General features: G+C 37.0%; 1 protein-coding gene across 1 annotated transcript in view; it reads right to left on the bottom strand.

The window, feature by feature from the left end:
- CPB1 (carboxypeptidase B1) overlaps positions 1-16,093 on the bottom strand; it is a 32,906-nt gene that overhangs the window by 11,611 nt on the left and 5,202 nt on the right. Inside the window, exons 3-9 of the mRNA XM_017955800.3 lie at positions 13,880-14,004; positions 7,680-7,779; positions 7,490-7,591; positions 6,535-6,636; positions 3,848-3,958; positions 3,669-3,759; positions 2,821-3,023 (exon numbers count right to left, since the gene is read on the bottom strand). Of these exons, the coding sequence (XP_017811289.1) occupies positions 2,821-3,023; positions 3,669-3,759; positions 3,848-3,958; positions 6,535-6,636; positions 7,490-7,591; positions 7,680-7,779; positions 13,880-14,004 (834 nt within the window). The remainder of the gene's footprint in view (positions 1-2,820; positions 3,024-3,668; positions 3,760-3,847; positions 3,959-6,534; positions 6,637-7,489; positions 7,592-7,679; positions 7,780-13,879; positions 14,005-16,093) is intronic.

Raw genomic sequence — 16,093 nt, forward strand, 5'->3', positions numbered from 1 at the left:
GATTGATATTTTTGAGAGAGTCATATTCTTTTTTGTCTATACATATATTTGTAATTGCACTATAGTTAATGAGCTTGTTTTAGCAAAATGTGCTTTGGAAGTAAGTAAATTGGAATTCTACCATACAAGAAAAAGTTGGAAGGCTCTCTAGCTACTCAAAATATTAAAGTTGCTTTGGTGTGCTAAACTAAATTCAGACACCAAATGAATCAGATAATCAAATAACAGTCACCTTAAGTAGCATGCCACTTACTAGTGGCATTTAAGTGTTTCTTTTAAGATACTAGAGGAAAGCTTAATCAATAGAGAAAATTATTGGAAATTAAAAATTTTTAAATCAATGAGTCTGATATATCAAATTCAATTTTTGCATTTTAGTCACCTGTCTTGTACTCTGGTAAAGATAAAAGTGGCATGTACTTTTATTTGAACTTTTTAGTTTTGTGTGTGTAGAAACAAGCATCCAAAATAAGATTATTTTGTGGCTTGTGCTTTTTCTCCTTTTGAGAATAGATTATGAACATTTTACTTTGGTAGAATTCTACTTATTATACTTCGTTGGCAATTAGAATTTAACAACAATTTTGGAGGACAGGATTTTGAATAGTATCTCTTTTACTATTACCTCTCCTTGACTTTAAACAAAGAAGTGACTCTTAGGGAAGAGTATCAGTGACTCACGTTCTGTTGGAACAGTTTTACACCATTTGGCGCACATGTGAATTGGCCCATTAAAACTGCTAACTCTGAGGCTTGCTTCTTTTGCTGGAGAAAATTCCCTTAGGAAGTAGCAAAAATTATTCATAATATTCTAGAGGCAGGACTTACTTGCCTTTTTTTTTTTTTTTTTTTAAAGGATGATTTGGAGACTTTTAGGGTAGCCCAGATTCTCGTTGTTATTGTATACAACTAGTGGCAACAAAGCTGTCTCATCACTAAAAGGGCTTACACTTATTCCTTGAATAGGAAATGTACTGAATAAGAAAACTTTGGCAGCTCAGCTTCCAGGAACACTTTAAGCTTTATTCTGTTAGTGTTAGTCTTTTAGTATTTATGTGTAAAACTAGTGGATACTGAAGCAAACTGGATATATATGTTATTGCTACTCTCAATGTGTTTTGTAATTTTAATTTTTATATTTTAATTATTAACTCATTAGTATGTAGCTATGGCTTTGGCTTTTTCTCTTCTGATATGGCACAACTTAAATATATTTACATGAGTTATACAAACTGCATACCCCCACCTCCCCTTTTCTGGTGGCCAGAAATTTTGGACAGAAATGAGGAGCCAACCACACCCGTCTCTGGGACAGCAAGACTGTGAGTGCCCACTGGCAACACAGACAGCCTGAGCTTAAGTGAAAAACTGAAATGCTTAGCGGTGCTAACTTCTATATATTAGCCACGGATGGGGAAAAATGAAAAGCTTTTTGAAAAATTGTATTTTTTTTTTTTTTTTTTGAGACGGAGTCTCACTGTGTCCCCCAGGCTGGAGTGCAGTGGTGTGATCTCGGCTCACTGCAAGCTCCGCCTCCCGGGTTCACGCCATTCTCCCGCCCCAGCCTCCCAAGTAGCTGGGACTACAGGCGCCCGCCACCGTGCCCGGCTAAGTTTTTGTATTTTTAGTAGAGACGGGGTTTCACCATGTTAGCCAGGATAGTCTCGATCTCCTGACCTCGTGATCCACCCGCCTCGGCCTCCCAAAGTGCTGGGATTACAGGCTTGAGCCACCGCGCCCGGCCTAAAAATTGTATTTTTTTTTTTAAAGAAAAGGGCCCATCCAACTATTAGCTAGGAGATGGGGTTATTTTTCTGATTTGTTCTCAAAATATTTACAGCATTACATATTTTATTTGGTCTCTGAAAGACTGATTCTGAAAGTATAAAACAACATTTTTCAGTTTTAAAGTTACTGGGTCTTCACATTTATTCATTTAGGTAAGCCAAATATGCATGTCATTGTCTACGTGGAATACATTTTTTTTTTTTTTTTTGGCGTAACTCAAATGCTTTAAATCTTATATTTGCTCTTTTAGTTTATTGGTGCCAACTTCTGGCAGCCAGATGTTTCACAAATTAATGAAATATTGTTTGAAAGATTCAAACATGCTTATTTAAAAAATTATTCATTGACATGTGATATTTCTCAATGAGAAAACTCATTATTTAACTGCTCAAGTGATTATGTCTTGATTGTTCAATAAGATTGCTAGTTTTTTTGATGTCAGAGATTCTTAAATTTCTTTGCTTTATGCCCTGTATGTGGTAAAGACTCATTCACATTATTTGTTCATTGATTGATTTACTTTTGAGTCTCACCCAATCAAAAAGTGAAATAAACAGTTTTAGTATTTAATGACTAAACCTGATATCACCCAAGTGTGACAAATTCCTAATGACATCTGCTATGCTCTGCTATGCTCTGGATCTGTGTCAAATTCAGCTCAGGGCAGCTTGACAAAACTGACTGAAAAAAAATATGTATGTGATCAAGCAACTTTGTTGATTATCTCAAATGCATCTGAAATCATCATGTAAGTCAGTATTGTGGTGAAGCCAGAGGAAATGGAACTATTGTCATTTTGAAGATTAGTCAATAAATCACATGTGGGGAACAATTTCCTGTATGAAAATCATATTTCTTTTAGCCAACTCCAGATTCCTTATACATCTGTAATAAGTTTTTCAATTCTACTACCAAAAAATCAATAAAGGGACTTGCAGAAAGTGTTCTTATAATGATTTTTTTTTTTTTTTTAGGATTAGAATTTAAAAAATCTCAGCAGTAAAATATCATACCTACTATTTTGCTACTCACCAACTCAACATTGTTCTCACCGAGTTTGTAAGCATATGAGTAAGGGTAGATTAACATTTGGGAGTACGAGTGGATTGTCAGATATGCCTTGATGGAAGAGAGGTTGTTGCGGATGAAATCAGCCAGGGCTTTGGTTTCCTTTTCAGACTCTGCAGCAGGTCCACAGTAAGTTTCATCACAGGGGTTTCGAGAGGCTCCAATTTCTGGAAAAACATGTGATGTTAATGGCAAGGATCACCTACTAAGGTTCTTGTGAGGATGTTTTAAACTTTCAAATTAGAAAGTTGTTTTCATAGGAGTCCTAATCAAGGAGGCCTTATAGTTGTCCCTATTATGTATATATTATGTAGTAAAATATCCATTTAATCACAGGATTAGGATGGTATGTTTTTAAGCTAACGTGGTAAAAAGTTGCACATGGAATCACCAATGTGTCTCCGTGTAGTATCAATATAGTGTAAGAACATTAATAAGCAGGGGACAAACTAATATCCATGAAAACATTTTTAGTATGATCATTCTTAATTGCATTACAATTTTATGTAAATAATGACTTATTTAATGGCTGTCTCCCCCTCTAGACTATACATTCCATGAGTAGTAGGATTATGTCTGATTTGTTCAGCCTTATATTTTCAGCATCTAGCACAGCTGGGAACACAACAGAGTTCTCAATATGTTTTAGTTAATTGAATTAAATTTTTTTTTTTTGGTGCTTTTAGAAAGTTAGAACTTTAAAATATAAAACTTTGCTGGTTTTTTTTTTATTTTAGACACTATTGTGTTTTCTTATTTTTCCTGTTATGTTTTTCAATGGATAGATGCAAAATGGTTAGCCAGATACTTACCGCACCAACCAGCATCAAAATTTCTGTTGGGGTCTGTGCCAATGCAGCTAGATCCAGCATGGGTGGAGCGAGTCTTTCTCCAAAATCGGCTCTGAAAGTGGACTATATGGTTAGGACAAATATAACAGAGAGAGGTTGGTTTTCATTTAATCAGCCTCTCTCAGTATTGTTGCATATACCTTGGTCCAGGTGTAGATGTAACCGTCGATATTGAGCACAGGCAGGATATAAAAGTCTAACTTGTTGAGAAGCTCTGTTATTTGGATCTCACTTCCATAGGTACGAACAGCCTGTATGTGAATTATGAAGAGGAACGTCATGGAAAAATGGAACATATAATGCTGTTAAAATTTACAAAGACTGTTGAATGTTAACTTTGGTAGCAAAAGCAGTATTTCCTATTGAGGATGGACAATATTAATATTTAAAAAGCAATCAGCAAATTACTACCAATACTTAATATTTTTATTTATAATTGTTATTTCTAATTCTTCTCTGCTTCCAGGATATTTCTATTGCATCCTTCTTATTTTAACTTTTTACTTTAATGAGAAACTTATTTAATTAAAGACTTCTGAAGAACATACATACTCATTTCTTTTCAGATAACAACTACAATAGCTTTTTTCGAAGTTACTAAGGTATAAGTGTAAGACCTAGTTCTGGTAAGAAGTTCTGTGGATAGCTCTGCGTGTTCCTAATAATGTCATTTAGAAATGTATTTCTTTTCTATGAAACCTCCTGTAGATGATCTCACTAGAGGGAATGTCCAATATAACAAGATAATGAGAATGCCTCTCATAATAAGCTCACACTCAGGGATTTTGGGGAGGCTCTCACCAACACCCCAAGCTGCATAGTGATGGGAGTTTCCTTTGTTGTCTTTCTCAAGAAGGGACAATCCTGTTGTCCCTGTTAAGTAATGTAGACATTTATCTATGAATGAGGGACATCATGCCCATTTAATAAGTTCCCTTAGTCATGGTCCCTCTGATCCAGCATCATATTAAACTTAAATTCAACCCTTCCCTAGGCTTGCTTGAATAAACTTTAAAATAGATTAGACTTCTATGTGTGAACAGTTTTTATATGCTATTAGTAATTTTATATATATATATAAATTAATTACAATATTACATGATCAAGCATGTGCTTTTTAGGTTACAGGAGCTATACAATCATGTTCTTTTAATGATCTGCAAATTGGAAAAATAGTAAAATTTCATTCTAAGGTCCAGTTATCCTCTTCTAAAAGGCAGACGGTGAGCTACATAGTGAAGCTAAGTGATGCCAATCTGATACATAATGTCTAGAAACCAAGACTATATAACAAATATATACGGAAGTGCTTCACACAAAAATTATGTTGTATATGATAATATTCTTACACATTTAAAGCACTTCAATGTTTTCAACTTTTAGATTTGAAATAATTTTAGACTTACAGAAGAATTGCAAAAGTAGTTCCCATATACCTGTCATCCAGCTTCCTGAATGTTACCATCTTACATACCCATGGTATAATTTTCAAAGTGAAGAAATTAACAGTGATACAATACTATAAACTAATTTATAGACTTTATTCAGATTTCACAAGTTTATCCATTAATATCCTTTTTCCATTCTCGTTTCCAATCTGGGATCCTACATTGCCTTTATTTGTCTTGTCTCCATTGTCTCCTCTGATCTGTGACAGGTCTTCAGTCTTTTTGTGTTTTATGGCTTTAATACTGTTGAAGAGTTCTAGTCAGGTTATTTTGCAGAATGCCCCTTACTTTGAGTTTGTCTAAATTATTTTTCAAAATTAAATTTTGTTTATGATTAAAGGGAGGTCACTTATTTTAAGGAAGAATGCCACATATCACAATGTGATATGTCTTTTCACTGAATAATATCTGAAGGTACATGATATTGATATGTCTTATTTATTACTGGTGATGTCAACCTTGATCACTTGTTAAGGTAGTTCCTTCTGCTAGGTTTATCCACTGTAAGTCTTCCCTTTATAATGAATACATTTTTGGGAGGAGATAACTTTGAGACTGTGCAAATATCCTGTTTCTCCCTAAACTTTTACCCACTAATTTTATATACATCGTGGATTTGCCTGACATGATTATTGCTGTGGTGTTCTAGTGATGATTTTATGTTTTGCTCATTCTTTGTACATATATTAGTTGTAATTCTTCTGCAAGAAGGAGTTGTTCTTTGCCTCTCTTTTATTTATTGAATCGTCTATGCATATCAGTACAGACTTATGCATATTTTAAAACTTGTTTTTAAAAGGCTTATACATATATCTTGTTACTAGAATCATAAGGCATGAAAAACAGTATCATTTAGAGTAAGGACTACTATGCACTGTTTTCTTTTCTTCTGAAGTATACAATTATTATTAGCCAGGAGATAATGATCCAATTGGTTTAACCACAACCATTAGGTTTTACATGACCAACCACTATGCTAGCTGTTGGACTCTCTACCAAATGTGGGTGAGAAAGTTCAGATGAGTGAAATTCAAATAAATACAATTTTTTTTTTCTTTTTTTTTTTTTTTTTGAGATGAGGTTTCACCATGTTGCGCAGGCTGGTCTCCAATTCCTGGGCCCAAGCAATCCACCTGTCTCGGCCTCCCAAAGTGCTAGGGTTATAGGCATGAGCCACTGCACCTGGCCCATAAATAGAATTTTCTGTTTAAAATCTTGCCTTATAAAGGTCTGTTGGTGGAAGTTGAAACTAGTTTCCAAAATTGGGAACTTGTAATTGTGGATTTTTTTCTGTGTTATTATTCTCTCTAGGTTTTAAGGAATTAATTGAAAATTAAAGCATACATTTCTCTTTGCCAAAAACCACTCTACACACTGACCTCTCTTACAAACCACTGGCAAAATGCAGGAGAAATCCACTCTCTGGCATGGAAACCACAGTCTATGAAAATGGCAGGCTTATTTTGTCCAGCTTTGCCAACCTATTGCAAACAAAAGGAAAAGGAAAACCATGATTCATCATAGGACATTCAGGGGTTAACCTCCACTACCCGTCTGGGCTTGAGACTCAACAAGTGAAACCCAACAGCAGCAAGAGCTGGATCCCATGATTAAATTAAATTAAAATATAATACTAACACAGTATGTTCTCGCTTCTAGACTCACAATGTTTGAGCTGAAAGCTTATATGGCTGTTTATTACTTTTATTAAGCTTGACAAGCTCATATTTTCAGATGATGCTTGATTACCCTGCTTAATTGTACTCATGTGGAGGTTATTTTCAGCTGCCGTTATTAGGTGACATGACCAAGACAACTGGATGAGTAATTAGAAGTAATCATGATTATTGCTAATCTTGCAAGAATTTTTACTACTCTCTCACTTATTCCTTGTCTTTTTATTTCCTTCATTAGAATTACATGACAAAAATGGTGTTAGAAAATGACAGAAACAAATTGTTGATATGCTTTGTAATGTTGTCTGATAGACATGAAGTTTATGAACCTCTTTAGCAAATGGATTTGCAAACGACAGCTGGGAAAGAAGAATTTCATCAAGGTAGATAATCATTTACATTGCTTACAGGAATGTGGTTAAATTTATAGGTCTTCTCTTATTTTATTGCATTTTTCCTTTTGAATAGATCAAAATAATGATTTAAAAATCCACATATGATAAAAGAAGCTGGGGAATCTGGTTCCCTCGGGGTTGTAGGCAGGAAAGAGTTATAACAATGTTTGGGATAAGCATGTCTGTGAAACAGATGTTCATATGTTAGAATTCATTGATTTAAAGCCCTCAGACATGGCAAGGTCATGGTTAAAAATGATTACCTTGAGGAGGTAAATATCACGTCCCTCAAATGTGGTTCCGATAACACTGCGAGAGATGAGGGCTGGATTCTCAGTGGCGACTTGTTGAGTCCAAGCCTCTATCTACCAAATGGAATCATTTGTAGATCAGTGTGGCATCCTTGGTTCAATTCCCAAAGTAATATCTGTCTAAATCATGTGCACATCATACCGTTTCCCACTTGTTGTACTTCACATAACTGTGTCCTGTTGCACGAACCCGGCTATCAAACTGAGCCTCCACCACATTTCTCAGGTTGCTTATCAGTACCCTGCAACGAACCAAAGTGGGTGTTCCTATGAACATAAGTGTATTTTTCCCCAGTGAACACACATAAAGCCCCAGAGCCGCTGCTTTAGCAGATGGCACAGTGCACTCTCCATAAATTCTCATGTCGTCCTCTGGTTCTTCCTGATGACCTTCAGCTGCTCCAGGGAGATTCTGTTACTGATCGTAAAGAGTGAGTAAGTCACGAAGAAGGATACTGGAGAGTGCAAGCAAAATAGGATCTTCCTCAGCCCAAACCTCAGGTATTTGACTATCTGTGAACCTTAAACTTGGAAAATGGTTGCCCCTGGTACCTGGGACATTTTGGGTCAGGGCCTTGGGTTTCCACACAACAGTATGTACTCGAAGCCTATCTATGGTCTTTCTTCCTCAGGACTTTTCTGAATTTAGAACTAAAAGTCTTGTGTTCCAGAGAGCTACTCAATTCTGGGTAAATGGGAGGAGTTGTCACTTTGGAACTGTCTCTAGGTTCTGAGAAAAATATCTTGTCTGGAAATTCAGAAATATTAACAAGCTGAAGATTTACTAAGTAAAAGAAGAATGGGTTTAAAGAACTAGTTTCTATTTGCTTGTCTTTTGGGTGGTCTAAGTAATCTAATAATGGCTCTGTAGCAAGGTAATATGAAAAGTGGTAACAGAAAACTTTGAGGCCTACCTGTTTAGATAAATGAATTGTTCAGGTGATAGTTTCCATTATGAGGCCAGTCTGAAGATGTGTGTGTGTGTGTGTGTGACTTCACTTCCCTTTCTACTTTGAGTGAAAAGTATGCTTGGAAGAGAGAAAGTTTATGATCATTAGTATCCTTGATCACAGTACTGTGAATATTACAGACAGAGGCTACTTTGCAGAAATTTCTATTATCCAGTTAAACCTTGAAATGATTTTATCTGACATACAGAGAATTGCAGACACACATCAAAAGTCTGCTTCTCCTCTGGCTGCCCCAAGGACATTCTGATGAAGTATGTCAGGGACATCCTCTGAACCTTCCTCCTGGTCACTCCTTCAACTGGTGAACTTGGGTATGAACTTGCGTCTGTTTTTGGAAAGTGTAATAAATTAAAACTAAACGGGATCTGTTTCCTAGCAAAAGACAAACACTTTCTTAAGGTCTTAACTGTCTTAAGGTAGTAATTAAAAAGGAAAAAAATGCAGATTTTAGAAGTTATTCCATGGAAAATCATTTTCTATTGAACAGCTGCCAATGCTTTGTGAGTGTATTAGTTTTCTATGGCTGCTGTCAGTTGCCACAGACTTAGTGGTTTAAAATATATAAAATTTATTATTTTATACTTCTGTGGGTTAGAATTCCAACATAAGTCTCACTGGGATAAAAATGAGGTGTGGCTAAAAAAGAGGTATCAAGAGGGAAGCTCTAGGGGAGAATCTAATTCTTTGCCCTTTCTCGTTCTGAGAGGTCACCTGCATTCCTTGGCCATACCCTTTTCTCCACTTTCAAGGCTCCAACAGCAGATAAAGTCCTCACGTCCAATCACTGTGACCTCTTCTCCCTCTCTCTTTCACTTTAAAGATCCATGATTACAGTGGACCTATAGGACAATCCAGAATAATCTCCCTATTTTAACATCAGCTGATTAGGAACCTTAATTCCATCTATAACCTTAATTCCTCTTTGTGATAAACATGACATATTCAGATGTTCTGGGGATTAGGATATAGAGTTTTTTGGGGAACGTCAGTCAGTCTGCTATAGTTAGGAACAGTGATTTTAGTCAGCACTATATTCACTACCCCAGTTATATTCACTACCCCAATTGAATTGTTAAGGAATAGGGTGGAAGTAGAAGGAATGAATAAGGAATCAAAAGATCAAGGTCATAGTTTTGCCCAACTCATAAATTGGCTTTAGAAAAGTCATCTGATCCCTGGACCTTAATGTCATAAGTTTTAGAATGGGGTCATTTAATTAGTAAATATTCAACATCCTTTTCAATTCCAAAATGCTGTGGCTTGATTCCAATCCATAAGCCTTAGTCATTTACATACATGTCTTCCAAGCTTATGAAAAAAATAAAAATTTGCCAGTTACCACTGTCATAACTCAGGAAAACGTGGAGGAAAACTAAAAAATAGATAGTTCAGGAAAATGATATTCAAGGATAACAAAAAACTAAAAACAGACTAACCAAACCAAAACAAAGCAAGCCAAGCAAGACAAAAACCTGGAAACAACGACAACAAAAAATCAACCGACAGAAACTGCTAAGAAGACAATTATGTCTCGATATCATAATGTGAAAGAACAAATCTTACCTAGTAAGGATGAGCTTCTCGGAATGAAAAAAAAAAAAAAAATCCAAGAGGAACCAGAAAATGACATCCTCTTTCATTTCAAAGCTTCCAGACATATTGCTATCCTCTTACCTGTACCCAACCCTTTAGTTCAAATTATTTATTTATTTATTTATTTATTTATTTATTTATTTATTTTTGAGATGGAGTCTCGTTCTGTCGCCCAGGCTGGCGTGCAGTGGTGCAATCATGGCTCACTGCAAGCTCCGCTTCCCAAGTTCACGCCATTCTCTTGCCTCAGCCTCCCAAGTAGCTGGGACTACAGGCACCCGCCACCGCACCTGGCTAATTTGTTGTATTTTTAGTAGAGACGGGGTTTCACTGTGTTAGCCAGGATGGTCTTGATCTCCTGACCTCATGATCCACCTGCCTCGGCCTCCGAAGGTGCTGGGATTACAGGCGTGAGCCACTGCGACCGGCTGAGTTTAAATTATTTAGGAGGATCGGTGACTGTGTGGGGGCTGGCATTTCGTTTGGTACTAAGAGACATTCTGTTAGAGTTATTAGTACGTTAAATATTAAACATTTTCATCAATATCCAGGACAAAGAAGCATAAAAAACCAGTTAGTTAAATTGAAGATGACACCCAAGAGTAAAAATATCCTCTAGTAACTTGCAAAAGAGCATCAGAGTGCGGTTGAAATGTGGTGCTGACTTTTGCTTGAAGGTGGGGGACTGACCTCAAATAATCCTTCCCAGTCCTGTGGTTATTTGATTTTATTAGATTTAGGACAAAGTACTACTTTAGCTATATTACAAAATATTATTACTAAATAATGAGCTTCCATTCTAGAAGATTAAAACAATGCCTCACAGCTCCAAAATAGAGAAGCATGTATAGTGTTTTATACTTTTATATGCTCGTTTTATAGTGCCATCCAACTTCTCCTTTTTTTTTTTCTTTTTTTAAACACGCAAGCAAATTAGATAACTGGGACTCCCAAAAAAGCAAGGAATGCAATGTCTGAGAAGTAAAGAAAGACATGACTCAGTTTTATCCCCCTTTCAGATGCCTGGAAAATGGAATATTTGATCAGTACCTGGATTTTGTGCCCACTGCTATTAAAGGACATTACTACGTGCCTATTGCTATCCTAGGACACCTTCCTGTATACCTCTGAAATATGCAGAAAAATGCTGATATATGTTTGAGCAACAGTCAGTCTCCCTGGATCAAGTAGGGCAAAGGCGATCTTTCTAGAGTCTGTAGCAAGGAATTCCATGGAGGGCAGGCCACCTAAAGGTTCTGTCAACTTAGCTTCATAACCATAAGTTGGAAATTTACACTATCTGATTTCTATTCTTTCTGTTACTAAGGGTGAAACTTTGGCATTTAAAACTACAGTTATCTTTCTTTTGCACACATTTTGATTTTTTTCCTATGATAATTTAGGATCTGATTAAAGCTGCCAAATAATACAGGTCTTGGTGAAGAGGGTTGGAAACACCGAAAAAATCTGAGAAGTTATTTTGGTAGAACTTGTGTGCAGCGGATGGTTCTTGTGATATACAAACACTACTGCAAATTTTTGCCAGCAGGAAATCGTCTAAATACAAGTTAGTTACCATATGAGGTAATAATGGGATGCACAGGGACTGTTTGCAGCCCCAGCAAGGATATTGCTGGTATGCTTCTCCAGGATTTCCAGGGACTTATTATTATTTAATATTTCAAAAATTATATGCTACAAATGTGCTAAGCAGTGAACAGAGAAGCAAAAATTAACAAGCTCTTGGCCCTCAGGGGATGTCCTATGTTCTAGATGAGACAACATTCATACACAATTCCCAAAAAGTTCACCACTAAAAAGGAAAGGGAATTTTCTATCCGATTATAAACAGAGATTGAAATTCTATCAGAAACCATTTTACTGTTTTGTGATAAGGGTAGAATTAAGACATCATTCAGGTAGCTAGAGTTAATCTATGGTCACTGATCTTTGTTTTTCTTAAAGAATTACAAAGAAACTGATCTTTTTGAATGCTTCTGAAGGCTCCAAGGACTAGAATTTTAGATGTCCTTTTCAGTATAATAAAAAGAGCAAAATGTTATAGACATGAATCTTAATCACATTTTGAGACTTACTAGATTATACCTGTGTTGTAAAAAGACAGTCAATTCTTAAGGTCACATTTTGACACTTCCCTCAGGCAGAAAGCACATAACTAAGCTTTGTGAGGCATGATAATGGGGTTAAACATAGCAGTTTCTGTAGACTCTTAAAAAATGTATAATCTCCCTCTTTGTACAACAGTAAACCATAGTAGCATTCTCAGCAATATAATACCAGTTGTAATTTATTTATGTATTGTTTTGTTTTATTTTTACAACAGCCCTTTGAAAGAGGCATTATGTCTTCATTTTATGGATAAGAAAGCTGAAGCTCAGAAAGGTTGAGCAAATTACCCACAACCACACAGCAATGTGCAAAGCCAGGATTAGAATCTGTTCTGTTTTTTCCCCAAAGCCTTTACTTGTTGCACTATGCTACACCACTTCTCCTAATGGAGGTGCAGATTTTATAGGTGACAATTCTGACATCTTCACCGGCACAGATACTATTCTTTTACATTTTTACGATGTGAAAAACAAGACAAATTTCTGTTAAAATTATATAGGTTACATTTTTCCAAAACATAATGAAGACTTGAGTTTGTGATGGGGGATTGCTGGATAAACATTCGAATGTTCAGGACCAGAGCCCAAGACTTTGTCTTTGTTCCTGCCTAATCCACCCACTGGAAGAGGACCTCTGCTTTGTACTAGAGACCTTGTTTCTTCCTTCCCTCTTATGCAAATGTCCTGGGTTAGCATGGTCTCTCGCACTTCTAAGCCCTAGCATATGGTCTGTTCTCTGCCTAAAGTATGGTTTTTTCCTCGTCTTTGTCTGGCTAATCAACTCCTACTCATCTTTCAGTTCTCAGCTGAAGAATCATTTCCTAGGACAGCCCTCCCTGACCCCTAGACTTGGTCTATTCTTCTGAACTCCAGCTCTTTACTCTTCTTACCATCTATTAAATACTACCGCAATTCCTTATTTAAAGTCTGTTTTCCCCTAAAGGATGTGAGGCCATATCTGTCCTTATTGGAACTTGATACATGTAGACATTCAATATTGATTTGTTGGATCAGCAAATGGACAATTGCCTTTACTTAGGAAGACATTCTTGTCATGAAAGACCTAGATGAACCAAAGTGGTATTCAGTGAGGGAGACAGGATCAGCTTAGCCAACTACTCTAGTCTTTTCTTTGCATCTTTCTTTCCATGCCTTCTCCTACCATTAGACATAGTGGTGGGACTTTAGAGAAAAAAGGACAGAAGGGTCATTCAGACTGACTCTATACTTATCCTTATGCTAAAAATGCATAAATAGCCCTCATAGCTCACAATAGGTCTGGCTAATACCCTGGAAAGAAGAGCTGATAAGATTTGGGGTTAAAACTATGTCTGGCTGAGAATAGAGTATCCATTGGTTAGGCCTGTACTCTATACATTGCTTGTAAAATGGACCAAGTCAGATATCTGGCAGAAGACTTGGGATTCAAGAATAAAAACCATTTTCATTAGAGCAATAGCTAAACACAAAATCCATCAGAACTGAAGTCTTAAGACTTGGAATCCAGGGCCAGCTCTGCTGTTACCTATTTGTGGGGTCCTGGGGAAGGCATGGTCTTGGTCTCATTTCTACCCTCCCAGAGTTATTCAAAGGCTCAGATGAAAGCATGCATGGGAGAGAATTTTAATATTTATAAAACATAAACTTACTCGTGTTGTAGTTCATTCTGCTTTAGAACATTCTCCACAGTGACAATATCTTCTGCTTTAACACGGAAGTCAACTGTACTGTGAGGTTTGATTTGTGTGACAGAATCTGGCTTCCAGAAGTCAATCTGAATAAAGGGCAAGATAAACTATATTGGATACCTATAATTCAATGGGTGAATGATCATCTGTGAGCATGTTATTGCTCTACTCAATTGAGTTACTTTCAAAATCAAATCATCCATGAAATTTGTTGAAAATATTTCCTTTGAGTGAACAAGGGTTGGAACCAAGCAGTTAGATGTTGATAAAACTGTTTACAAATACATATATAACCTTGACTGATTATCAATGAACATGAAAAAACATATAATCATTTCCCATAATGCTAGTTAGTTGTATTCTGTAACTGTTCTTTTCTATTTATTGATTTTCTGGATCACTAGCTTATTGGGGTAGTAGTGTTGTGGTAATGGATCTATGTGTTAGATGAATGATGAATTAACTAGAACTACAAAATTTAATGGAGAAATATAAAGCTATTTTACTTTTTAATGGACTTATGCGTTTTTCTTGGAACTCAATTCTGTGCAAGTCACAGTAATATGCGGAACCAGGAGCATCCCTGACCTCTGGTGGATACATCAGGAAGAAAAATGATATCTTTTCACAATGGGTATATTGGCACTGTGGCTGGAAACAAATTGCTCTTGGGGATCCAGTCATGTACCGACATTTTCATTTATTTTGTTACTCATCAGCTATTGTTGAGAACCTACGATATGCTAGGCTCTGTGTCTGAGACTAGGAATACATTAGTGGGCAAATCAAACATGGCCTTTGTCTTTATAGGGGAGACGTTAGAGAATATGAAGCCCAAAACAGCATTTTTTTTAAAATCTGTGGATGTGTGGTTTTAAGTATCACTTTTCAGTGGAAAATTATTAACTAAAACATACTGCGTCTTGTAGGTGTCTGTTTTTCTCTTCCTTGCTTGTGCTAAGTGGAAGCCTAGAAGTCTGAGGTCAGCCTGACATTGGGTCTTTCTTTCTCCCTGTGTCTCAGCCAATCTCTGTTCAGATGTTTGCACATTGCTTTGGGGCTAGAAATGTGTCTGATGGTGATATTTAGGACCACTGCTTGGAAACTTGGAAGGGAGTCTGCGCAGACTTAGAGGCTGTGCAGCAGAAACTGACGAGGTAATACTATAAGACATCTCAGTTTCAGATACACTTGTGGGGCTCCCAGTAACCTATATTCTGTCCTGGCAAGCTTCAAACCACTGTAGATATCTAGAGGTGGTGAGTCATGAAGCAGGCCCATAAGGAATGTCAGGGCCATGGGAGGCAGGGATACTGGCATTCCAGAAGAAAAAAGCATGAGGTGAGGTGAGTGTCACAAAGGGATTGAAAGGAGAGAGTATCAATGTTTGGATAAGGATTGGCTGTAGAAGGTGACCTAGTGAGTCAAGGATGAGAGGGTTCAATGAAGTGTGGAAGTATAAAGACATGCTAAGAATAGGACAGAGAAAGCAAGGGACTGGTGACAACTTCTAGTTAGCCAACATTGTGGAGGGAAGGGCAATGAAGATAAGCACATTATAAGAGAAAGCGTATTTTTGAAACTTAGCTCTGAATTTTGTTCCTAATAAACACCTGTCATTCTATGGTGTGGTGGGAGAGGGAGGGATGTCTTTATTATAGACGACAAGGTTGAGAATTGGCAAAACACATAAAGTCCTCCACGTATCTGTAGCTGACCTGACAGTGTCCCGCTGGTACATAATTGCGGGGACCTTTTAGTGTGCTCCGTGTACTCCCGTTGCTAAGATCTGCTCTCTGTGCCTGAGGGTTCTTTCCTATAGAACTGGGAAAAGTCAAATTCTCAGCTCCAGGTAGACAGGAGGTACCAAGGAAATTACTCTTTGTGGTTCAACCAATAATCCTGAAAAGCGAATGTTGAACTACTCCAACTCCTTCACCTCTTAGGTGGGATAATTCTGAAGTGTGTTGTTTGTACACATTCCTAGCGTTTCCCTGTGGGTTTACCTCCAGTTGTCCTCTGGTAGCTGGCTTAACACCGTTTCCTTTGTTGGCTGCCTTTACTTCTATGTAGCACTCCCCACTTCTTTACCAGGGCTCCCTGCGCTTCCCAGACAAAATTCTTTCCCTTGAATCTTTGTCTCGGGGTCTACTTTGGAAGAGCCTATATTAAGAT

The sequence above is a fragment of the Papio anubis genome, chromosome 2 (assembly GCF_008728515.1).
Source record: "Papio anubis isolate 15944 chromosome 2, Panubis1.0, whole genome shotgun sequence".
NCBI classification, from domain to species: Eukaryota; Metazoa; Chordata; class Mammalia; order Primates; family Cercopithecidae; genus Papio; species Papio anubis.